The sequence below is a fragment of the Perna viridis genome, chromosome 12 (assembly GCF_037379345.1).
Source record: "Perna viridis isolate PV_CMFRI_1.1 ecotype Kerala chromosome 12, ASM3737934v1, whole genome shotgun sequence".
Taxonomy (NCBI): Eukaryota; Metazoa; Mollusca; class Bivalvia; order Mytilida; family Mytilidae; genus Perna; species Perna viridis.
In genome coordinates this window covers 18,812,620-18,840,462 of record NC_142456.1, presented here as the reverse complement: position 1 = coordinate 18,840,462, position 27,843 = coordinate 18,812,620, and the positions used below count along the sequence as shown (strand labels likewise).

The 27,843-nt window shown below is 31.6% G+C and overlaps 1 protein-coding gene across 2 annotated transcripts; it reads right to left on the bottom strand.

Moving 5' to 3' along the window:
* On the bottom strand, window positions 1-27,635 carry LOC148601560 (solute carrier family 2, facilitated glucose transporter member 3-like). Of its 2 annotated transcripts, none has more exons than XM_088555147.1 (16): window positions 27,542-27,635; window positions 25,330-25,402; window positions 22,869-23,135; window positions 20,594-20,709; window positions 19,573-19,732; window positions 18,195-18,313; window positions 16,128-16,235; window positions 15,472-15,647; window positions 14,424-14,551; window positions 12,418-12,576; window positions 7,726-7,863; window positions 6,593-6,786; window positions 4,087-4,296; window positions 3,375-3,450; window positions 2,770-2,897; window positions 1-951 (listed from the first exon to the last, which is right to left on the bottom strand). In XM_088555147.1, the coding sequence occupies exons 2-16, from the start codon at window positions 25,394-25,396 to the stop codon at window positions 724-726; spliced, it is 2,274 nt and encodes a 757-aa protein (XP_088411273.1). In that variant the 5' UTR covers window positions 25,397-25,402; window positions 27,542-27,635; the 3' UTR covers window positions 1-723. The 2 variants fall into 2 exon arrangements, with proteins under 2 accessions (XP_088411273.1, XP_088411274.1); XM_088555148.1 differs by having other exon boundaries at window positions 27,538-27,612.
* Between the last annotated feature and the right edge of the window lie 208 nt (window positions 27,636-27,843).

Here is a 27,843-nt window from a genome sequence, read left to right as displayed (position 1 = left end):
TTTTGGCTTTTGTTGCTATGGCAACCATATTCAAGGTCATTTCTCTCAAAAAAAAGAAAAATAACAAGTGTCTATTTTTCTCTTATAATATAGAGTAAAGTTTATATTTTGTATCATTTAAAAGGAATGCCTTTCTACGGGTGCATTTTCTTTCGTAGTTGCTAATTGAAATTAACTAACAGTAGCAATACTCTTCCAATGCTAAGTACTGACAATTTTTGAAAGGCACTTATTGACTCTTTTACCACGATTTTTCAACAGCAGTATAACAAGTCAGACAAATAACCATTTATGATGTTAAAATGTACGTTTTAATTTATGCAGAACCGATTAAGTTATTACGTAAATTCAGTAATGGTTTCCGTGGAGACAGAACAATTGAAAATGGCATGGAATGTCCTTTCCGCAGTACAGTTAAATTTTTCTGGTAATACCATGGCAATGGGGTTATCAAAATGAAAAAAATTTTTATCGTTTTTCAATGTTTACATCCGAGTATGACAACATGCAGTAAAACTGAGCAATACTGTTATTAAAGTTTGCCTTATTTTTGGTCCTTATAAAAGTACCAATCAATATGAAATTCAGACACTGAAAATGGCAGAGGCTACTCATGGTACAGACAGACCAACCATACAAATATATTCATCTATATGTGAATGAAAACATATTAAGCACCATTAAAATGAAATAAAGTCTGTACTCAAAATGTATAAAAATAAATTAATTTGTCTCATTATCTCCTCTATTTTCTGGACACAATGGAGCTGCTTCTCTTCTTTCTCTGTCATCATTCAGACAAGCAAATTTTTTCCAGAATTTATACTCTCTTTTGTTTTCTATGTCTACTGCATGAAGACCCAGAGTCTCAGGAACACCATAATATATAAAGAATAACAGAACTATGACTATAGCTAAGTATGGAATATGAATATAACTCCGCATCAACATCTGAAAGAAAAAGAAACACTATCAATGATTATAATATATGCTTTTCATTTTATATACTCTTAAAACAGAAATTTTTGTTGGGGATTTAATTTCGTTTTTTTCATGGGTTGAACAAATCCACAAATATAATTCTCCACAAAAATTTATCTCCAAATATATATTTTAAATAAAACATTATTCTGAATTCAAATGTACTTATACTAACACAAACATATGTACATATAAATAATAATTCCAATTATATTACCTGAAAACACCCGGTCATAATTTACTTAATGTATGGGCGTGGTAGAGTGTGTATTACACAATAAGGGGAGTGCAAGGCTGTCCTCGGGCCCTTTGCCATTTAATCAGATAAAAGATCATTTACAAAGGTGAAAACAAGTTCCGTCCTAATTTTTTAATCCACTTAATTAAATTAGCTGATTACAAATGTCAAACTTTAATAAATGAGCTTGGTATATTCAAAATATCTTTGTCATTAACTGTGATGGTGTTGGAGCCTATGTTATTGTTTTAGTGAAACCCTTAATTTGCACATAACTGGCAACAGAAGGAAACCTAAATATTTTAGAAAAAAAAATGAACCATCATCGTATTATTTTAGTTAATAAATGGAATCAGCAAAAAATACTTAATTCAAAAGATTCCCCCATATGCCTTGGCAAAAGCCATATGCCTTGGCAATAGAGAGTGGAAATTGTGCAGTTTAAATAGAAGAACACTACAAATCAAAGAGCTTGAAACAAAAACAAAAAAATCAAGAATCCACGAAATTTTATCATTTTGAAATCAGTTTCGTAGACAAAACTACAAATTTATACAGTATGCAAGTTAAATCCACAAAATATGGACGGCCTAAGGAGTCTTGTAGTAGTATATATATGCTTGCCTAGAATGTATGTGTTCAAACCCCAACCGAGTAGTAACACATAAGACATTAAAATTGGTAGCCATTGCTTCTTTGTATGGTATATGTATGTGGCAAATTTGAGATATAGCAAACTCTAGGTGGTTGGATTTGAGTCAGAATAACCTGTCTGGGTTGGTACATTACTACCTCAGCATATCAGACTAGTACAAAGTACGATCTGTTTGATTGACCAACATAGATTGTAAAACTACAATCAATCACAGAAAATTGTTTTCAAGCAGCCACTGGTATAAGAGGTTAAAAACTGGGAGATTCCTCTGATTCTGTCACATAAATAGCAATAAATTACCTAAATGATTTACACAAGTAACTAAACTTAAGGAGGTAGATTTAGGGTAAGGGACACAACTCATTGGAACGTTTGTATTCTGCATTTTACACCAATTTCATGTAAGCATCAAAGTAACTTGGACTGATTTCATTCAGTTTCAAATGAAAGCTTGACAGGCTATTGTAAAATTGAATATGATACAAACATATCACTGACTACATGAGTTATGTCCCTTACCCTAGGTCTACCTCCTTAAGGAAATTGTTTTTGTGGATAAAATGATTGAATTGGCCAAATTCAATGTAGAGGTAAGGAGAATTAAATATAAATATCACAATTCCTAAACCAATCTATCATAGATAACCAGTGCCCAATGGCTCATCTGACCCAAGTTTTGTTATGTAAAATATCAGATCATTGATTAATGTTAATTTCAGACTATTCATTTCAATGCTATAATTTATATCATGTTTATAAACATTTAAAAGATTATATCAACCTCAGCCCATGACCTTGGAGCCAATATCTCCTTTTGCAGTGCCATAAAACATGACATTGTTTGCACTGAGCTGCCATAATTGTATCAAATTTAATGCATGTACTTTAAACATACCTGAAGGACCTTAAAAAACAGCAGGACTAGACAGTTACAAATCCAGTTTACAAGTATAGAAATGCTAAATACTGCTCCTTGATCCTCTGGGTTGAATATTTCCTGTACCATTATAAACGGTATCGGACCTGTAAAAGATCATGACAATTAATATTTCTTACTGCAATATGTTTTAATTAACATTATGTCATTATGACCTCTGTACAGCCATACAAACAAGTCATCTGGGCTCAGTTTCATAAAAAAAAATCTCCAGTTGAAAATTTCTTCAAATTCTATCTTCAATTTCAAGTGATCAGATTGGTCAAAAGCCTGAGTCACTGAATGATTTGAGGAAACTCTCGATTTTAGATTTTATTATGTTTGTTTGTTTGTTTGTTGGGGTTTAACGTCCGAGCAGCAATATTTCAGCTATATTCAGACGAGATTTTATTATGAAAAAAGACACATATATATATAGAATTTTAAGGTCTAAATGTATAATCTAAGTCTTTAACAATGTAATAAAGATCTTTTTTTTTAATTAAATATCAAGATGAATTTGTATTATATCATAATTTAAGAAAAGTTACATAATTCTACTTCAATAAATGTACAATACTTACCTAATCCGATAGAAAATGCAACAACATATAATGAAATTGCAGTAATTGAAAAGAATGGACATGTTTCTTGGAAATTCTATAAAAAAAAAGAAAACGTAAAATTAACTAACATCTTTTATGGAGCTGTAGTAAATTTAAGAAATTATTTCAATGTTAACGAAACTAAGCAGTTATGTTCTTTTTGCACATGCAAATTAACAACAGAAATGCACATAAAAGCCCCACCAAATGCAGATGGCATATTTTCAAACAAACAATCTTTTTTTTAAATTGAAAACAACAATATTTAATCTCTTCAATGCTTGAGAATTTTTTTTAATAGAATGATAAAAAAATGTTTGGTAGAGTTACCTTCCCTTGAATTGCTCTTTCATAATGCATCTTAATGGAAGTATACATGTAACTCATTTGACCAGAAAAAAAATATGACAACTTTCTAGTCTTTATTAGGTGGGTACCTGTACTTCTATTACTCAGCTATCAGTGCACCTGGTCAATAGTCCAATTTTTTCAGAAGAGTCCTGGTTGTTCATTAAATCTTTAATTTTGTGTGTATACTTTCATTTATTATTTTTTTTTATTTATGGTGTGATGTCTCTTTTTAAGTCTAGTATTTATCCTTAAATCATATCTTTTTTTCTCATTTTGAATTATCACAGTTGCCTTGCTTTTATATTCAATATACTACATGTAAATGTAATATTGGTTATACCTGACAAAGGTTGCTAGTTACAAATTGCACCAACATGGCTACACCCATGACCATCATTGACCCCAAAAGGAGATGACGTCTGCTTTCTTTGCTTGATAAAGTTATGAACGTAGAAATGCAGTTTGTCAAAGCTGTACCAAAAACAATCCACTCTGCCAGCTCAAATTGTACTCCAGCATGTTGATAAACAAAGCTTGAATAAGCAACTATCTGAAGAAAAACAAAAAAACGAAGAAGAATTGTAAAGGATTTTCACTTAAAATTCTCAACAACATCCAAATTCTGAACTTCTTCCACAGTCCTTAGCAGAATTAAACAAGCATAGTATAAATAATGCTTGTTTAGCTAGTTGGCCACCTTGGTCAAGAGTTGTGTAAAAAGTCCCAACAAAAAGTCCCATACACAGGTAATAAATAAAGAGCTTTGCGGAATGCAGCATGATAAGACCACATCATGTTAAGAACTGATCAGTTGGAGCAAGTGTCGACACAGTATCAGTTTTTGACACAATAAAGGCTATGGATTTCATTAAGGACTCAAGAACATGTTTGAACACAATATAGCACAAAGTTTGAAATACAATTAAGATTTTTTAAAATCCAACCGAAAATCAAAATGTTGATTTTTGGGTGTGGCCCCTTTGGCCCTTTAGAACTAGAAAAATGGAAGAGATATCTGAAATATAATTGAAAAAAAACACAGGCCGGTTTTTTCCTAAGAATAACAATTGAAAAAATTCAAAATCAGACAAAAAATAGGCTCCCATGCATTAGCCTGAATCCTTCACCTGGTTCATTTTTTTGCCATTCAAGGGCAATAACTCTAACAAGGAGTTGTCATACAAATTCGACCCAGGAAGCCTTTTGTAGGCTGTATCATAAGGATCATATCATTAATGAAAAGTCTTTTTTTCTATCTAAAATATGTTTCAAGATATTGGCTGAAGTACACAAAATCTCAGTTTTCATATTTCAAGCGCAGTAACTCTAATAAAGAGTCATCTGACAATTTTTACCCATAAAGACTTTTGTAGGACTTATTATAAGGATCCTTTAATCAAATAAAAGTTTTTTGTATCTATTATAGTTTTCAAGATAATGGCAAATAACTGCAAAAAAAAAACCACATCATTTTTGGTCTTTCATGGGCAATGACTTAAACAAGAAGTTGTCAACAATTTTGACCAACATACATGTGTAAGGGAGCCTTTCAATGGACTTATAAGAAGGATCACTTCATCAATTGAAAGTTTTTACTATCTTCATAGTTTACAAGATATTGGCTGAAAACCTAAAAAAATTGGCCTTTCACAGCAAATAACTTTGACAAGGATTTTGATGCAATGGCGACTTTAGTGGAACTTTTCAGCTGTAGAAAGAAGATAACATTTATTCAATATCTCTAATAGCCATGTTTTACGCTTGATCTATATAACAGACACAATTGTTAAAGTAGATACCCTAAGGATGCAACTACAATGTAACCAAGAGTGGTAGTAATCCACTAAGTTGTTTCATAGGAGAAGTTTTGCAAAGACAAGTGAGCAATAGACAGCAGAGGATGACAGACACCAAGTAATGACAAAAGCTGTCATTGGCAGATGAGCTATATATCAGTTTTTTTGGGGGGAGTTGCCCAATTTTGTACCCTTGAACTCAAAAAATGCTAATTTTTTGGGGGAGTAGCCCAATTTTGTACCCTTTAATTTGAAACCATTTTAAGATAAGCCTATTTAAAACAAAATTTCAAAATGAACAGACTGAGATATGAATCACAAAAATGGAATCAAACAAGATTTTGCTATCAATTCTAATGACAACGCCAAATTCCCCACTTATTATAATACAGCCACATATTATCAACATGTGCTGGGCATTAACCTCCAAAAACTACAGGGCCTTAGGCACCTGCCATGTCCCTATGAACAATGTCTTTTCTTTTTTTAAATATTGGATAAGTTTTACTCCACTTATTGAAAATAAACTAAAGTTAACTTACACTGAGGGTAATAATATTATACAACCAAAAAATGTTGAGATCATACAAAAAAAATTAAAAAAACTTAAAATAAAAAAATAAATAAAGTATTAGATAAAATAGGTAGATTAGTAAAATTCAGTACAGAAAAGCAAGATACAATGTAATTTACTAGTAAAAAAATGATAGAAAAATAACCTGTTTTATATTCTCGTCATGGTCTCAGATAGCTGCGAAATCGTAGCTCTTGATCTTTTTTTTTTTGATTTTGCGATCTAACGTTAAGAAAATACAAAAAAATAGAGGTACGTTTTGCAGATAGGTCTCAGGTGCAGATCCAATGAAATGTATACCAAGTTGCCCTCCTGAAAATGAGGGGGAAAATGTCTTTCCACTCATAACTCTGCCTTTCGTTTTAATGCCACCCCTAACCTGAAATCCAGGAAAAACACCTGGGTCTCTTTGCTCTAACTTTTGAGCAGATAAATTTCATCATGGTCATTATAAATAAGTCTGAGAAATTACTTACAATATTAATTCCTGATAGTTGCTGTGCAGCATGTAGAAAGCAGACAATAACAAGTCCCACTCTAAGTTGTCTTTTCTTTATCAGGTTACAAATAGATATACCCTGATACTCTTCTAGGTCTAGACGACGTGCTTGTTGTTTTATTATCTCAATTTTTGTATCTAGTTCATGGTCCTTACATATTTTTCTAAGCTCTGAAAAATTATAAAATTTGGTTAGAGAATTAGGTTATAAATTAAGACTGGGTTGAATACCGCTCAGTACAGTCTTAGACTACTTAATTTATCTATCAATAATTCATGTAGATGTCAACCAAGCTAATAGTACCATATACTGAATCTTAATAGACCGTAACTTTTAACTTTTTGTGCAACCCAAAAATTAAGTTTTTACAATATCCTTGAACTGCACATGGTACTTGTTTTGTTTATAACTCATGATTGATTTCTTTAAAAGTAAATTTGCAATATCATGAAGATATGGTGGCATGTAAGGGACACTGTCTTGTTAAGATGTCAGATTTATCATGATGTTTTAAGTACTTCTCTTCAAGAATCAGGCAAAATGTGTATTAGATGTGGCACATGAAGAAAAAAACCTGAGATTTTGTTACATTATCCAAGTATTTTTACCTCATAACATCCAGAATTAACCATCTTATTGTTATTCAATTTTGCTTTTTTAAGAAATTGATAGGTCCAATTTAGTTGAAATGCACTATTGATAAATGGCGGGAAAATTTTCTCGCACATTTTCCCTATATAAACAGTAAAAAAATATCTAAGCAACTGATTCTTCTGGATAAATTTTAATAGTTCTTTTATTGTTTTCGAGATGTACTAATATATTTCAGGAAAAAAAGGCTAAATTGGGGAAAATGATGTACCATCCATTGCCTGATTCTTACACAGAATGGTACTTAAGTATTAAGTTGACTTGACAAGATATTTATCATGCTAACTTGGTATTTTAACTAACACTGTGTCAAGTTAATCTGGTAATTATTTTAATTTTATTTAAAAATAAGTTGACATAATTATCTTGTGTTCTTGCATAAAAGTCACAATAATGCACTGATATGCCACATTTTTTCAAGATACTTAAAGTATATTTTGAAATCAATTCATTCTCACCTGTTCTCAACTTGTCTAAACTTGGTTTATTCTTGTCATATACAAAGAATGGACTTTCAGGACACCAGAAAAGCATCAGATTAAATAACGCAGGTATGATATTCAAAAATAGCAACCAAGGCCATAGATTCAAATTACCTAAAAAAAAAGAACAAAAAAAATTATGAGCAGACTCATCAATTAAAAATGCACATGTTGTCATACCAGGTATACCCTCCCTTGTACACTGAGCTTATATCAAACAACAAACAAAATTGCTTAAAATGTATATACCATCAATATAAACCTACATACCAAATATGAAGTCAATCTGTCCAGTGGGAGCTAAACAAGACAAAATCATATCACAAAGTGAAAAATGGCAGAGTCCAAAACAAGTAAAAAAAAAAACCAGGAAGTTGATATTGGACAGCAACCAAAATAATTTAATTACATTACTTTATATAGAAATTGAACAAACCCATTCCTCTCTGCATTTTAATAATTATATATATTAGATATCTAATCTCTTAAAATTTATAAAAGCATTTATGAGAGCCTATAATGCAAGCAATAGTAAAGTATTGTTCATCTAATTTTTTAAAGTATCAGTGGTTGTAACAGTTAGGTGATTGATTAATTGTTATTTATACTGCAGTCGTTCCATTTGAGCAACCTAAATGGGTTGACAGTATATGTATTGGTGATACACGGTCACTGACAGTATATAACACTTTGGCCCCGCCTACCTTCCTGCTCTTGCTTGAACTATTTGTTAATCGTAGCGTCACTATAGGGGGCCACAAGTAGTAGAAAAAAATAACTTGATAAAAAAATGATAAGGATTGCAGTATAATGAAAATAACTGTATATTGACTAGAAATAAATATGAAATAGGAATTTGGTACGAAATGGAAAAACAACGCTAAGTGAGCCTGGCATTTTTAACTGACTCTCATCCATTTATTGTTTTTATTTCTAGTCAATAAACAGTAATTGTCTATTTATTTAACATTCAGGTTCAAATATGTCACACATTATAAAATATGCAACAAGTTGTAAAAAAAATCAGTCAGAGAAAAAATATTGAGATGGGATAAAATGGGAAATCATGAGCAATAGGTCTATATCATCAGTCTGAATAAACATCTCTGGCTATGATAGGAACCAAGGATCTGGAAATGATAAAAAATGTTGGTCATTGACCGACAAATTTTGCAAATGACTGACGACCATTTCCCAATATCAGACATAAAAAAATGTCAACCCTTATATATTAGAGTCTGTGTGGTTTTATTAGTGAATAAACATCCTGTCTACCTCTCTCCTACCTTTCCAGACCCTTGATAGGAACATTTAGTAAACACGAAATTTAATGAATTAACAGCATTTAAATGGAAGCAATAGGAGGATTTATGCAATAAAAACATTTCATGTTCAAACCCATGTTAAATTTAGTAATTCACCATTGCAATCATTTAGTTAAGATACAATAATACAGTGGTATTTCTTTTGGCTCATTTATATATGACATTCAACCATTACATTTAAGTTATTTTAAAAAAGTTGAAAGTATAAGAAGTACATAAAAGGACGAACAGAGAGACAGAAAAAATAACAGACGTTAGGTACAAATTATTATTTTTAAGCAATATGTATCAAGTATTATTCAGTATATGCCAAGTAAAAGTTGATACAAAACGTAACTGATTAATTATTTGGCACCATATTTCAGGTTAATTAATGTCGATTGATTGACTGATTGTGGTTTTATGTCATATAGCATATAAATTGTATGCATTTCTGGACTAAAACAAGTGGTCAATCAAATAGACCCTCCTATAAAAATATGACACGCTGGAGCAGGCCTGGGTCCCACAAAATTTTAATATCACTTCATATACTTAAGTCTGAAAATATTCTTAACTTTCATGGCAATACCAATCAAAGTTTCTGCTATGATTTTTTTCAAATTAAGCAATTTTTTTTTATGGTTTTGTAGTGCTGGGGCCAGATCATTATTACACTAGCTCACATAAGTAACAGCCTATAGGTACATGAGGTAGGCACGCGGCCCAACTAATATTCTGATTCTAAGCAAACCAATCATTACTTTATATGCTGTGTGCCACATTATTGTGATTATTCTGACCACAAATCAAGTAAAATTTTAATACTTATTATGGTATTTTAATTCTAAATACAATCCTCAATCATTTTTAAAAAAAAGGACAAACAAATGTTGATAGCTCTGATTTGTGATAAGGGAAAAAAAATTGTTGAAACCTTATTGTGCCACTGGAGGAGATTATTTTCCAATACAGGAGGAAGAAGTTACATGCCATACCTGTTAACTTTCCCACATTAATGGGGAGACCACCACAAAATCAATGAAAAATGTTTATCTTCTACATCAAAATGTAAGATTTGAGGGAGGATTTTGGTGTAAACTACTACATTTTCATGTAAAAATACTAAATAATCAAATTTTTACCCCAAAAAATTGTTTCACATAAAAATCTCCCACATGAGACAGTGTCAATGGTGTATAACCTCCCACATGATCTGTTCTAAAAGTTTAACAGGTATGCATGTAATGAGTACAAACAACTTACCAAATAACTATAAGCACAATTCACCTATTTGTAAACAACATAGTATCAGGAATATATTTATAGGAAACATAGGCAAATCATATGGGATGTTTGGAAGACTTTATAAAATAAAGTAATTTTGGTAGCATGTATATAAAGAGAATAAATATGGTGAATATGTCCAAGAGACAACAATCATATCTAGATGAAAAAGAGACAACGACCCCAACTTGGTTACTAGTATTTGATGGCTATACATCAAAACTGACCACAGTCTGCTTTTTTAACTCACTGTGAAAGTACTTTTATTTGTGGGTACCAAATTTCGTAGTTTAGGGAAAAATCATTAGTTCGTAGATTCTTGAATTTGTGAATTTGACAATTCTACTACACAAACAAATAGAAAATTTCCTTTTCGTTGGGGACCATTTTTCGTGGTTTACCCAGCCAGCGAAAAACATGAAAATTGGTACCCCAAGAACAATGATACTTTCACAGTATTTAATTTTTTGTTCACGAACTACAACTTAAACAGGAATTAATTAGAAAAAGAAGTTGCACAGGTCGAATCAAACTGTCAAATTAGAGCGGAGATTAGCAAGTTATTATATATATACAGTAACCTTTAATATTAATTAGTTGTTCATCATAAAAAATGGTCTGTATTCAATGATTTTTCAACGAATAAAATTTCATTTGTGGTTTCCACCTTTTTTAAAGAGTAAAACTTCATAACACGGAAACATAAAAATTTGACATATATACAAATTGGAAGGGAGCTTACCTCAATAGATATGAACAATTCACCAAAGTTTCATAAAAGCTGATGAAAGTGTTTTCGAGTTATTGTGCAAAAAATTGAAAATCCCCCCTTTTTTAAGTATAAAAATTCATAACACAGAAACGAAAAATCTGAAATTTATACAAATCGAAAGGGAGCTTACCTCTATAGATATCAACAATGCACGAAAGTTTTATATAAGTTGGGGAAAGTATTTTTGAGTTATTGTCCGAAGTGTGGATGATGGACAGATTGACGGATAACAGTATACCATAATATGTCCTGCCTTAGACAGCGTACAGAAATTGCTTTGATTAAATTTTAAAAAGGCATGAGGTGTACTGGATCTTATGAATGGATTATTCATTAAATGGAGATAAATGTGAAACCCTGAAAAAATCTTCTAAAAGTCCCCTAACAGTAATCATATTCATCAATGAACATCAACATATGCCTAACCCTCCTGTAAATTTCATCAAATACCTTGGGGCGTTTCAGAGGATTGGACTTACAAGTAATGTGACAGACGGACAGACAAACAGTGACAGAAAGGGTGATTCTTATATATCCAATTAATTAACTTTGCTTGTATGGGGCATAATAATAATAATAGGACAATTAATTAGAAAGAGTGAATAACCAAAATATGATCACCAGTGCAGAGGAACGCCTAGATTTAATAAGTGTGATGAACTTTTTTCGTTCTGCATTCAAATCAAATCTTCAAGTGTTCTTGGCACAAGAAATTATATTCTGTTTATTCACAATAACCAATTGGTTAATATCCTATTTGCTCTTTTCAACATTAAAATCATATTTTGTGTTTGGCAGATTGATAATTGTGTTGTGAAGTTTTGGCGAGAGAAAGTCCAAAAGGAAAATTACAAACCAAGCAGAAATTGGCCAAACCAGTAGTAAATACAGATAAAACAGAATCATAATGAACAAATCGGGATTGAAAAAGCATTTCCTCTTTTAAAGCTGAAGAAAATGATGCCTGGAATTATCGAAATTTAATACACAAAGAATATGTGACAAATCACTGCTACCCATATGAATATTTAAGGAATGACTTTTTTTATCTTTTTTTGGACAATAAAGAAATTACCTCAATTGCAGGTTATTTTATAGTGTGCATCACATGATTGAGGTTATTTCAAATACACTGAAAAATACAACATTTATTCCTAATAATTTAATTTTAGTAACAAAATCATTAAAAAACATTGATGATGTCAGTCTCATTACAAAATTTGATCTATGAGATAATGGATAAAATATTTTATCCAATCAGAGAGTGTGTTACTTCTGAAATTAAATTATTAGTTAATATCTTACCAAACAAATTACTGGTTCCTAGTAAAGAAGCAACAACAATCCCTAAAGTGATACAGAAGTGAAACCATCTATCATAGGTTCCAAAGGAACCTTTCACACTATTTACAGTAAACCTGGAGACCTCCATGGTATACATTCCTGATATAACTAGTCCTAAACCTAAAACGAACAAGTAGAAAAGTCAATTAAAAAATATTCATCACATTTGCATATCTGACATTTAAATATAACAATCGGGAAATGTAAAAAATTTCAGCTTAATATATGGTTTTACAAGCAAATATTTCTGAGATACATGTATTGTGTTTACAAAAACTGTTGCTATTTTACTAGAAATTGGGGCCACTACACTCATGTTCTACATAGGACTCATTGGCTTCACAAATAGCTCCTTATTTAAAACAATATCTATGATTTTACAGAACATAAAAGAATTGGCAATGATAAAAATTTTGCGTATTGAAAAATAACATAAAATTTCACTGTGCATATTTTTTTTATTGCACTTCACACAATAAACAATATGCACATGTAAAATTTATGTTATTTTTCAATAGACAAAATTTTTACTATTGCCAATTCTTTTAAATTTATTTTAAAACATATTTTTATCTTTAAACACGAGAAAAGTAGCTCTGAATTGAACAGAATAGGGGTGTGTCAATATTTTTTTTTATCCATTTAGCTATAACAATTATTTTAACCAATCAGAGTAAAGTATTTATCTCAAATTAATTTATATATTATTTCATTCACGTACGAAAAGACAGTTGTAGTTAAATTTAATGCCCAAACACCTGAAGGCTTTATGATAACTAGAAAAAAACTCTGAGTAAAGCTCACTTGGAGAACCCTGTCACTTCCCTTCCTAGAGACCATATAAGAAACCCCCATAAGTGATGTCAGGCATTCAGAAGGAAAATACAAAAGAAGAGGTGCACAATCGCACTGTATGATTAAGATTTTTTTTAAATTTTAATCAAATTCCATTAAGCAGTTCCAGAGTAGTTGCAAATATGAAGATGGTGCCACTTCACTGTTGACAAATAACTAAGTCAACATTTTGTATTGTATCAAAATACCTAAAAGTCATTCAAATGGAAAAACCAAATAAGAGGTGCACAATGGTATCATGTATTAAAGAATCTGTGAAAGTTTCATCAAATTAAATTCAGCAGTTTTAGAGGAGTTGAGGATAAGAAGTGGAGATGGACAAACGAACAATCAGACGGAGAGACAATATTTATCATCAAGCTAGAGGAATATAATTCAAAACAAATTTAATTGGTACATCAGAAGTAACACAGACATGAATCTAATGACAATGTTCCTATATATCACCCACTCCATGGAACTTTGTGGGGGTATACCAATGTATCTTGCATCTAAGGCATGCAAATGTAAATCACTACATTATATAACTTGAGAATGCATTTAAATATTTTTTTCTTTGTCTATCTATGGATATATCTCAAGGAGAATTGTCTATTGATGGCTCTATCCCTTGGAGAAAGAGTGGTCTATTGCATAACTTTATAAAGTCCAGGCCAGTTTTGTGAAGATTAAAGTTTGCATCAATTTTGTATAAGCCTGTCTATCTTTGAGCATATCACACATTATCTTTCAATGGGCATATCATATTTTAACTTTAGATGGGCATTTCATACATGTACTTTTAATTGGGATATTATTCATATACTGTTAATGGACATACAGACAACTTTAACATTCACGTCAAATTTGGTTGAACTTGGTTTACGGATGGAATCCAATAATATGGGATACCTATATTAAGCTTCTATCAAAATATAAAGTACCAGTTAAGCTGTGAAAAGTGGTTGCAGCAAAAACTATAATAAAAAAAGGTGCAAAGGGACGAAGGGATGTATGGACACCATGATAACTATATACCCCACTTTTAAAGTGGGAGTATAAAAATGACGGCAGGTATTTCAAGTGTATTGGGAAACCACTTTTCATTTAAATACATGTAGATGTATATTTACCACAAGAGAATCCAATGAGACTTCTGTGTACAAACAGAAAAACAAGTTTATATTCAGGATACATAATACATAATCCTAAGACTGAAGCTATTACCATCAGAATTGAGTTGACCATTAATGGTATCTTCCTGAAATTATAATGAAAAAAGGTGGAATGAATTCTGCGATAGATTTGCATAAGCTATGAAAATTGTGGGATTTGGCAAAAAAGCCAGAAAGCAAGAAATTCAAATTTATTTCTTTTAGTTACTAGTTACTAGTATAAAGAGTTAACTCCCTTAATTTATTGAGGCAGAGTTGTCTTTCTTTTTATTTGTTAAGCGTTTCTCAGTTTATAAAAACAAAACATCAGAATGTACCAGTGATATGTACATGCAATTAAAAAGAACTTTGAAATTCTTTACCTGAAATTCAATCATAATTCTGCCATTTTTGTTGCCAAGTGCAGATTGTTGACAAAATGCTGATAATTGTATTTTTCAATTTCTATGTTGACAAAAATAGAATTTCACAAGAATTTGAAAATAATCAATTATTTAATAGGAACAAAAACCTTAAGAAATATTTTCGACACAAAGTAAGGTTGTAAATCTCTGTTTTTGTCAAACTTCCAACAGCAAAAAGTCATCTTGGTAACAGAACAGCCGATTTGACGATGTCAACACCGTGATCCGGATTTAAAATGTCATCAGATTTGAACAATTCACATTATAACGAGAAGGTGTTTTGTGATATATACAAGCCAAGCAAACTATTTAAAACAATATTATAATCAGTAGGTTTTTTTAATTTTAAATTGAACAAAATGCTATGTATCTGATGCGATTATAAATCAGAGTAGGTCTCTTAATTGTGAGAAATAGTTTATTGCTAGATGTCAATGCTTGTTATTTAAATTTTCACAAAACATTTCACTCTCCAAGGCTCGTTTATGATTTTGTAATAATCAAATACCTCTAGAAAATAACAATCAATGCATAAATTTTACAAAATTTGAAACCTGATCAATAAAAAAGATCACATCTATGAAATTTCTTCCAAATCTCACCTGCCAAACTTCTTTGCAATGGTAGTAGCCAAAAGTACTCCAAAAATGCCAAATAAAACATAAAGCACAATTACTAAGGAAAATAAAAAATTGGTTCCAGGATCTTCTTCAAAGTCTTCTAATATGTCCATTACTGATGTAGTTTCATTGTTCCTTAACACTGACATTGCTATGACCTGCATAAAGAAATAAGTTGAAACAAAATAAAGGTGAAATATGCTGAAATAGTGAAATTTAAGCGTTAGGAGGATGGTAAACAATGTTAAAGTACCAATTTATTAAAAATGTCAGATACTTCCTATTGTGGAGGTGATTCGTAGTGAATTAGTAGAAAAGCTCACAGAACAAATGATGTTTATTACAGTCTACAGTAACTCTACATATGTTATATTTTTATGTATTGATAGTCCTTTCTGTATTTAGACGTGTTTTTGACAAAACCATAATTTATCTCCTACATAAATTGATCAAATCAAGAGTGATACCTCTTGCAAAATGCCAATTTCATTCAAAATCTATACTTTTTTATCTCAAAAGCGTAGTAACCAAATGACAGCCTAAGGTCTGTAACTGATAAAAGTGAACCTGGTGAGTTTCTGCCATGCATGAATCACCTCCTGTCTGAGTTTTCTAAAGACTGCTAATTAAATACATACAACAGCTGGGTTATTGAGTACAGCCATGTTATATCCATAAACAAAGGGGTTCCCAACTAAGGATGCTATGGCACTGAGATACTGAATCTTGGTTGTCATGCTCCAGTCCTGAAACATACAAAGAGAATTAACATTTACAAGAGTCTCTCAAAGAGCCTTAATTGCTCACCTGGCAAACCGTGCCCTACAAACATGATTATCTAAGTAAGTAATGGTATCATGCTTAAAGACCACGTTTGACAAAAAATTGCTGAAACAGAGCACTGTAAAATGTTAGAAATGACTTACTAGATCCTCGGAAAAAAATTTGGACGGAGGTCCCTATATCCTGTTACTCCGCCGGGTCTGAGGGGACATTAGCCCAGTAAACATTTGTTGAAAAAGAACATAAAATGAAGTTAAATGATGCATATGGCCATACAACATTTCATCATCATTCAACTCAGGAGACAATGTTTAGTATATAAACCAAATATCGTTGAAATCAAAGCTAGTTTAAAAAGTAAAGGGAAAATGGCTACCCAGAACAACCTTTCGTCATCACTATTCAACTTGAAACACAATGTTTCCAAAAGAAACCAATAATCATTGGAATCCAAGCAACTGGTGAAAATGGTTGAAAAAAAATTTCAATACTGCCAGTTGACTCACAATATCATGTTTTGTATTATGAATAGCTTTCATCATCATTATCTTACATAGTTGAGGAAAAAAAATACAAAAAAAAACATTTTGACCCCTACTTGTATATGTTCTGTTTTCAGTAACGACAGCCATGTGTTTTACCAATGAAAATTTTAAATGATCAATTTGTGCAGGACACTTTACTTCACACTAGCTATGACGGTTGAAATGGTCGCTAGTGAAACTTTGCCTTGTATTTTTTTTATAAAGAAGGAAACAGTGAATTAAGTAGATTGATGTTAGATATGGCAACTGTTGTTTGCATTGTAAGGTCACACTGTTCACACGCCGACAGGTACAATGTTTCATTCATTGGTGATTGTTATTGCTTGGTTTCATACACGATGGGGCACGTGGCGCCTGGCGAATGCTATCAAGTATGGTTGTAAGTGATTCTTAAGGATTATAATGTAACTTTTTTTTAACATAACGTTTGACATCAATATTAAACATGAATTTAATGTTCATTCATGCAACTGAAACAAATGAAAACAGCTGATACACATCAGAATGTTACATGTGTTTGTTTACATGATGAAGGCAGCCAGTAATTTACACACACACACAAGCCATACCCAATAAATTGCATGCTGCTCATATATGGAAATAAAAAATCAACTATGTGGTCTCAAAGCCTGCTAAGGATGTCTTATGGTTGTATTATTAACTAGGTTCTGTATACTTATGGCATGAAAAAGCATCAATATCCGGTTTGTACCTGCATTTTCAGGAGCTGAAAAACAGCATAATAGCAGATTCATTTGCGTATACTTGTGAATGTGCGATTGAGTGCCAAACCAGTCTCGGAAAATATTTGCTAGTTTCGATAATTAAATACAAATCGAATCATAGTTTTTCCAAGATAGGGTTGGCCTTATAGTCTGCTGCATGGCTCCAGGATGTTTACGAAAATTACGTCATCAATATTACCCATAATTCTCGGGTCATAAAAATTGCAGAACGAAAACGAAACGAAAATAATCGATAAAAGAAAGAATTGAAACGAAACAATTTCGATAAAATGAATCAAATCATAATAAAAACATAATTAAACTATACTAAATGAAACAGAATGCAGCGAAACTAAATACAATAAAAGAAATCTTTTAAGACGTTTCACAAATTTTAAGAACCACATTGTTAAGCAGTGCCGGACAATTCAACCCAAAGACATTTCGGACCATGAAAACCTATAATTCTTTATGAATGCCGGACATTTCGGCCAATAGACATACCAGACCATGACAATTAGTATAATGCTTTAGGGCAAATATATATCATTACAAAATTTGCCATACTTGAAGGTATAACATCAAATAAGAGCTGACAAAAAATTTGTTATTCATCATATTAGAATTATTGACTATCTTATAAAGTGTTTACCAAATCATCATGTCTAATTTCTTCTCCTTTGTAACACCTTCTGACAAACAGGAGAATGGCAACTTCTACTATTACGTAAAAAACTGACAAGGATACTCCCCAGTATGACTGCTGTAGGGCTGAAATTAATATATGAAAGAAAGCATAATTGACACTCACCGATATGACTGGTATATCTGATGCATAACATGTATATATTTTAGCAGAAAGTGTAATATCTGTAAATATTTGTAATCAAGAACAAATTACCGGTATACCTATCCTAAACGTGCACAGCTGAGATATAGAAAAAGTGCATGTTGATTTCATATCAAATTAAGCCCTCATAATACACTCAAATCAGCAAGGATATAGAATGATACTTCCAAAAATGTGGGCTTATGAACTTGTTAGCATTGTTTATTCTGTCATGCATAACATGGAAATAACCAAATGTAAGTTCTAATTAAAGTTAAAAAAAACTTAAATTTTATTAATTTTTTTTTGCAGATGATTTTGGTTACAAATTTCAAAAACTTTCAAATATTCAGGACATAAAAGCCTATTGTATCTGAAGTCAACTTCTGCCAAATATTTGCAAACATCTTAACATCTGAAATATTAATGAAAAGTTGCATAGACACAATACTTTTGGCTACATTTAAAATATAAAAGTGTCGTGACATCACAGAAATCTTTTTTTTTTCAGGGTTTAGTCATTTTTAGTCTTTTTAACAATGAAAGTGCCGTTAGCACTGGAGGTTTTTGATTTGTAGTATGAACAAAATTTCGAATATTAACTGATGTTAATTAAAACTGTGATCATACATTTGCATTTTACAAATTGTCAAGAACTGCTTTTTTCCCTTATATGTAAAAACTGAAAGTCAATCCATACTACTTTATATTTTTTTATTTATATTTTTTGCTATTATTTTTTGTAATTTCATTCATTCAATTCTTTCGATTTTTACTTTCTTCATAAGTATTTGTAAATATTATTTGTTCTCATTGTTCGTCTATTGTACATTTAAATGCACGCTTATAAGCCTTCGCAAATCACACGTCGCAAGGCCCAACACAATCCCTGATATATTGTGCGTTGTTCTGGAATAGTAGGTAAGCTTCAGGCATGAACATGCTACATAAGATATTTTAATAAAACAAATACTCAATAATGACAGTCTGAGAAAACTTAAAATTTCTTTGTTGGGATTTCATTGATTTTCATGGGTGCTACCATAAGGTTATGTTGTGAACTCTAAATATATTTTTTTTAGTCTGAACTTTATTCTTTGGATTGTTACACTGTTATATCATACAAGTAACAGGCATTTTTTTGTGTATCACCCAACTGTGCTGCACTGTAAATATGTAAAATTTATAAGAAAAACAATACCCTCATGACAATCATTTTGTAGTTCACCATTTGGAATCAGTTTTCCTTCCAAATGACATTCAGGCATCAGATCTAAACATCGAAATATCTTCATTGACCATTCAATGCTGGCACTGACACTGTAAACTACTTTGTTAGCGGTGACTTCTGTCTTCATTTTCTGTAACAGAACAATCTAAGCATTAAGCATGGCTACCATTTAATTTCATGTTATATTTGTAAAACAAAATTCACTCCTGAAGTAAATTTTATCTAAAATGTGTACAAGAAATTATAATCCAAGGATAAAAACTAGACACAGAAATAGACACAAACAACTAAGAATATGAAATAAAAGAAAAATGTACAAAGAAGCAAAAGTAATATTTAGATATTTAGAAATATCAGGAATGGTATATACACTAAGATGACATTCAGTTTTATAAAGTAATAAATCTCTGCATGAATGCATTGAAGTATGCAGTCAGATCCTTATACATACAGTGTATTTAGTCCCTCATTTAAAGGCCCTCGCCTAAGGGGGAAAGAAGATACATATACTGTGAAAGTATTTACTGTAATTTGTGGATACCAATTTTCATGGATTAGTAAAGAAGCGCAATGTTGTGGATTCTTGAACTCATGGTTTTGAAGTTTCCAGTATACACATCAGTAGGTATCTTTTGTTAGGAACCAAATTTCGTAGTATGGCCTACCCATGAAAACCGCAAAAAACGTTAGCCCAAAAATATTAGTACTTTCACAGTATTGTACTTGTAATAATTTGTCTTCAGGCGCAGATCCAAGGACTGGCATACAGGGTGTACACCCCCCCTCTAAATTGGCAAGAAAACCAATTTTTACCACAAATTTCATCCCATAATATTTTTCGCCTTGCTTTGCACTGCATTTAATTAAATTAACACCCCCCTCCCCACCCCACCCCCCAACTAAAAACCTGGATCCACCCCTGGTCTTTGCCAATGACTGGAGAGATATTGAACCACATTTAAACCATGGCTGGTGACAAATGTATATCTACCTTATTATACAGAGTACAAGTTGGCACAGGGAAAACCTTGTAGAACTTAACTTCATATTTAACTGTGTTGTTACACGGTATGTACTTGAAACTCAAACTGGGTTTTTCTGGAAAGTCTGTCAAAAGTAAAAAATATAATTTTTTTATACCTTCAAATCTGTGAAAATGGAACATTTAAGCAATTATCATATACACTATTGTGTTTTATCAACAAATTTAAAGTAAAAAAAGGCACATTCATGGTTGTTTTTGGCCTAATCTCTATGTGTACATGTGAAATTCTAAACATATAGTTAAAAAATGCTTCCAATATGCAAAATTGTTTATAAGGACTTGATAAAGGCGATTCAGCTTTAATTTTCAACTTTTAGTTAAGCATGGACATCAATTCAATTTTGTGATCATTATGCAGTGGTAACACTGAACTTACATGTGACATATTCCATTTATAATGGCAGCTTTGGTGGTAATATATAACAGTAAACTTTTATTTGACAGCTTTGCTGGAATACACTCTGAACTTACATTTGACACATATCTGATAGCTTTTGACATAAAACACGGAACTTACATTTGACACATCATATCTGGATAGCTTTTGACATATAATAAGGAACTTACAATTGACATATGATACCATTTTTGACATATTTGCTGGCATATAGCCCAACAAAATACTGTTACAACAGAATAAACAAAATGTGCTATATGTTTATCAGACATGATTAACTATTCCTTCATGGTTCATTAATTTTATTACCAGAGGATTACTGGCCAGTGGCATGTGTCAGTGAATCCTTAACAGAAAAATCCGAATTGCAACAAAATCACTTTATATATTGACACAAAAATTAGATAAATGTTTTACTGATGAAAAATTCTATCCGATGGCATGTTCTTTTCATTCATAACATTGTCCTTTCATGTTCATAGTGCAGTTTCATGAGCTTGGTGCACCAAGGCAGCCTAGGTGGTGTTTAGACGCACCCCATAGAAAATACATGTAATCAGTAGTACAACTGACTTCACATACTATGTTATATTGCTAACAATGTCACTCAGGATAATTTTATATTTTTTTACGAAAAAAGATTATAACCCATTATAGTACATACTTAAAAATTAAATAATAAATGATATATATTAATTGTTTATCATAATGTCACATATCAGATTTTTAACAAATAAACAAAACCATATTCACTTTCTAAAAAAGTGAAAGTTTGATAATTTAACTGAAATCAAATTGTAATTACTAGTAGCAAATTAAAGATTTGTAGAGGTGTTTTATCATAAATGGTATATTCAATGTTAAATGTACCTTCAAAAAAAGTAAATGAAAACATTTTGATAGCTTTTTATATGGGAATCTTTATGTGTTGTTATATATGAAGATTTCCACTGTAATAAATCAATCTTAACTTTAATTTGTTGTTGTTGTAACTTTAATTTGCAAACAAATATTCCTGTGTCAGTAGTTAAATAAATCTGAATTTAACTTCATCTCAAATAAATTCTGATATTAAATAATAAAGCAGAAAAATGTGTATTTCGTACAAATGAAATAACGAAATATAGTTTCATAATTATGATTTTCAAAATAATTAAAACAATTTTTTTCAAAATATTTCAAAATGATAAATAATAAATATACAAACTGTCACATACATGTAATAATATATTTCAGTTTTACATGTATATTAAAATAATAAAACTTATCAAATACAAAAGAGTTCAGAAATTTTATTATTTTTTTTTCTGGCAATTCAGGTAACTTTTCTTTTGTAGAAGGTACTTTTCATCATTTTCTTTTATAAAACTATTTGACATTCTAAAATTCTGGAGGTACCTTTTAGTAGCTTAGAAGGCTAGAAGGCATGTACGTTTCATACTGGTAAATACACTTATTCATCTACAAATTCCCTAAGAACTAAATGTCTTTGTAATTTTAATTGTACAAACTTAAAATTTCAACCCCTAAATTAGATGTATATGAAAAAGACTTCTTTTTAATGTATTCTACTTATATACTAATTCTAAAATACTGAGGTGAGCCACCTGTGTGTGATAATTAACTGTACAAGTAAAACCACCAGTAGATACATGTACCTGTTCAGTTAATTAGTCATTTCCTGTTGTATACTGAATAGAGGTGATGGTGGGGGTCTTGTTAATTAAGGGCCAATAAGCAGACTATGCTGCGAGCTGTACTGTACATTTTGCATAAAATTGACATAATTACATTGTACTACCATATAACTAAGTCTTAACTTACATTGTGCAATTTTTCTGAAAAACAGGTAATCAAAGGTATACATCCCTTCGTCATAGTAACATATAATGGTTCTATTCACCAAGAAATCTTCTGAAAAGTTGGAAATCGTTAAGGTAGACTCTGTTTTATTGGCAAGGTCAACTTTCGTAAAATTTCCATCGACTGCCCATCTGAAGTTGCGGTCTGTTCTAGAACCATTTGGTATGGCACATTGCAGCTTTAGACTTTTACCCAACTCAGCTGGGATGTTCAAAGCTTCACCTTCAACTGCCAAAAAAAAAGGTTTTGCAGGGTGCAACATGATACGACTGCAGCATGTCAAACTCTGTTCACTTGGGGCAAGTGTGAACACAATGACTTAAGCATAGGGACTTACAGTTTATTATGGACACAACAAGTGGTCTTGGTCTGCATAAAATATACTTGTAGCGAAATACAGATTCAATTAAAAATTTTCAGAATCAAACCAAATATTAATAAAGTCAATTTCTTGGAGTGTGGCCCCTTTGACCCCTTATAATTCCAAACCGGTAACAGATATCAGAAATCTGATTGAAATACACAGATTGGACCAAATATGAAAAAGTTCATTTTCAGCGGTGTGGCCCTTTTGATTCCTTATAATTTGAAAACCAAAAGAGACATCTATAATCTGACTAAAAAAAGTAGACAGGAATTTTCATAAGGAATCCAATAAAAAATAATTTGAAATCAGACCTTGGGTGTGGCCCCTAAATTGTCCTCTTATAACTTGAAAACTATAGGAGATATCGGAAATCTCATTTAAAAAAAAGGGAGTCATGGATTTTCAAAAGGAATCCAATTAAAAAAAATTTGTAATTGGACCAAAAATTAAAAAGTTGATTTTTTGGGGCATGGCCAATTTTCTACCCCTTTAACTGAAAGAAAGCCTTCCCCATAAGAATTTTTATAAGTGAATTTCAAAACAAACAGATTGACATTTGAATTATAAAAATCAGAAAAACAATTAACATAAGCTTTTCCATTCAATTATAATGATAATACCCTTGTTTCCCCTTTTAGCCCTGATTTCCAAAAGCGGTGGGGCAAAAACCTCAATAAACTACTGTGAAAGTACTATAGTTCGTTGGGTACCAATATCCATGGTTTTCATGGGTAGGTCAAACCGTGAAATTTGGATCCCACGGAATAGTACTTTCCCACTGATGTGTAGACTGAAAACTTCAAAACCATGAATTCAAGAATCCATGAACTTGTGTTTCCTCCCTGATCTATGAAAATTGGTATCCATGAATTAAAATACTTTTACAGTATATGACCATCTGTCATGTTCGTAGAAACAATGTTTTAATATTTTGTAAAGATCATATAAGTTTTACACAAGTAATATTTTAAATGAAGTAAAGTTAACAGACAGCAATGCCAACAACGATGATGACAGGGTGATACAATTATACATGTACAATAAAAAAAAATGCTTTGAGGCCATATAATTGGCAAAAATTCTGTTTCGTGCCCTGATGTTGAATATTGGCTATCAATGTCAAATCATTTTACAATGACTGATACGTACTGTACTACTTCACACTTGTGACATGTAAATCCCTGTAGTTCAGATACTGATCAAGAGATTTTGAAAATTGGAAAAGGGGATGGGGATTCTAAATTTGCTGTGATTCATATTTTGCACAAAATCAAACAAGAGGCCAAAAAAGCTTGAATCATTCACCTGGTTAGATTTTTGCCTTTCAAGGGCAATAACTCTAACAAGGCGTGGTCGGACATCTTTTATCCAATGCACTTTTGTAGGCCTTATCATAAGGATCATTTCGGCAATTGATTGAAAGAATTTGGCTAAACCTAATGGTTTCAGAAATACATGTAAAAATCTTCCGTCTGACCCCATGTTCTATTTTTAGAAACAGCAGCCACATTTTTCATATAAAAAAAACCACCGCATCAGTTATATGAAGAATACCCTAATAAACATACATACCAAGTTTGGTTCAAATTGGTCAAGTAGTGTCAGAGGAGAATATTTTGGAAAAAATAACATTAAAAATAGCAAAAAATCATTGAATTTTTGCCTTCAGCCAGGGGAGCTAAAAAAGGGGAGTGCAAAACCTAGACCCACAAGATCAGGCACAAAAAATTGAAATTCTAGCTCCTTTAGCAAACATTAATATGACAATAATTAGGTTGCTGCATGCATACATTTGTACATGCTACATGTGCATACATATATTTTAATTTGTATGATCCAAAATCTTGATAAAATGCAAGAATACAGCAACATTTTTTAGCTACAATAGTGATTTCAATGAATATTTTAAATTTATTTTTATTTTATTTAGCACTCATCTATTACTATTGATACTTTCATTTTTTTAATTGAAAATGTAAATGCATTTGTATTGTTCATTTTATAAGCACTAATAACCTTATGTTTTTCAAAATGAAAATAAAAAATTGATCATACCTTCAGCTTTTGCAGCACAACAGCAAGTCATAAGCACATACAATGTCAATATTGGTAGATAATCCATTAATACCTGTAACAGTGCAATATTATTGATAATTTTAGGAAGAGGAGACTTTTTAAGCATTGATACGTACAATATATCACCAATCTAAGTTTCACAATGTTTGAGTACACACCCTTTAAATTGAAATACCACAGTTCTTACTGGTACACATGTACATGTACTTATAATGCATTCTAAACAGAACTGTTTACAGATACCACAGTGCTAGAAGTAAACGCACTGCAAAGCTCATCACTGTATTGGCCTGGGGGAGAACACTGAATGCTATCTGCTTTGTCTGATACACATATTTACTTGCAATTAATTATAAGCAAACAAAAAAACAATGTCTCCCACTCTGCTTGAAATATCAGTTGTATTGAATTTGGTATGTATGAAAGTACAATGTACAAAAAATTATAGAAACCCTATAAAGATATCATAATACTACACAGTGGCAGACATATCATTTCCATTAAAATTGTAAAAATTTCCAGCTGCTGCCACTATTCCATTCCAAAAGTAACAAGCTCACTTCAGCAATAACTCTTGTTACAATCATGCAAATTTACATGTAAACTACTTTTAAACAAACATTCTGAGAGTATTGCAAAACAATACATAGTCTCCTAGTGGCTGTTTATATCACTGACCCAAATACATGTACTACATTTGTACCTTGGATCATCAAGTACAAATGACAAACTAAGAAAATTAATGACCATGATTTTGAACAGAAGGCATATATACAAGGACAAGGAAGATGTTCAAATCCATTTAACAGATGCAGATTTGCAAAGTTTTATGCATCGACAATTGCACAGATTAGGTTTCAAAAAAAGGTGTAAAACTGAAATTTTGGTATAGCGCGTAAAACTGAAAGTTTGTACTTTTTGAAAATATTGGCAAAGTGGAAATATATGTAAACTTGATCTGTGATCAGCTAAATATCTGCAAGGATTTATAAAAAAAAGTACAGAAAACATAAATTTCTGTAAATTCATGGGCCATAACTGACAAAAAGTCAAGGGAGCAGAATGAAGCCTAAACTTGATGATGTAATTCATAAGGGTAGAATCAGCTCAATATCTGCAAGCATCTGGAAAAAAAATGCAGAAAACTTAAATTTTGGTAAATTTTAAAAGTTCAAAGGCCGTAACTCAGACAAAAATCAGAGAAGCAGAATGAAATGTAATCTTGATCTGTAAATCACCAAGGTTGACTCACATACAAAAAATCATCTCAGTATCAGAAAGCATTTAGAAAAAAAGTGCAGAAAATTTTTTTTCCAGACTGACAAACAGACGAACGGAGTGTAAATCTAAGGTCCCCTTTGGCTAAAGCTGGTAGGGGACTGAAAATGTCAACATAACTGAATATACATGTAAAATGATCAAAACTTCTCTAAAAAATCTTTGTAATGAATGTGAAGGTATATTTATAAGCATACAGGAAATTTAAAGTGGAATAGAACTCAAAAGGAGCCTGAAATCTGAAAAATAAATGGTGCATATAGCTCTAAAATATGAGTTCACTATCATTGGGAGCTACTGAACTCATATTTTAAAGCTACATTTGTATATTAAGCATTTATTCATATGATTAAACCTATGATGTACAGGTGATGTACGATTTCAGCCTGTAAAGTTGGATAAATACTCCCTGTTACTACAAAAAACTCAATTTTTATTGTAGGGCACTCATATACGTGTAGTTTTGACCCTCAATCTGAAATATTTATTTCAAAGGAAAAGGGGTTGTAGTACTAGCTCCTACAACGTTAGAGGATGCCTGAAATCCTGTCCCTCTATACCCCAATGATGGCACTGATTAAGTAAAAAAATAGCAAAGACCTCTAGCACTGCTTCAAATATACATGGAAAACTTTGTTTTCTTGCTAAAAACGTATTTTTTTTTTTATTTAAAATGTTAAGACAATAACAGTGCACTGACTTGACAAAAACTTGGCACAAACGCCTGTGATTTTACAGCCTGTTTGACTGAGTCAGTGAGTGGTCTAGAGCGTTGGACCTAGGCTATGCAGGCAGTCTTGATACGAGGGGTTAGGGGAAGGAATCGGTGGTTGAAGGGGTGGGGAATAATGGAGGGAGAAATACAGTAAGTTGGGTTATGGAGTACAAAAATTTCAAAATGTAACGTACGTACTGTGTCGTACAGAACGGAAATGCTGTTTAATTCCAAATATAGAACATAGAAACCCCGGTTGGTCTAAAAACAGGACCAATCGGAAATACTCGGCTATTTCCCCTACACTAGATAACCGGAAAGCCTGAGCAGTTCCGATTGAAGATGGGACGAGAAAAAAACCGAAGCAGGACAGCTCGATACTTTACGAACTCGGTACTTACAAAATCGACAGATTACGGCACTTTGCAAATTCGGTACATTACAAACTCATCATATTTGTTACATAGTATAACATTATAAAAGGTAGAAAAAGAACGCAA

Coding starts and splice junctions, on each gene's coding strand:
- LOC148601560 (XM_088555147.1), bottom strand. CDS start 25,396: ATGGATTATCTACCAATATTGACATTGTATGTGCTTATGACTTGCTGT. Junction 20,710..22,868: donor TTTCAGAAAAATTGCACAAT/GTAAGTTAAGAC, acceptor TACTTTTGACAG/ACTTTCCAGAAAAACCCAGT. Junction 3,451..4,086: donor TAACTAGCAACCTTTGTCAG/GTATAACCAATA, acceptor TTTTTTTTATAG/AATTTCCAAGAAACATGTCC.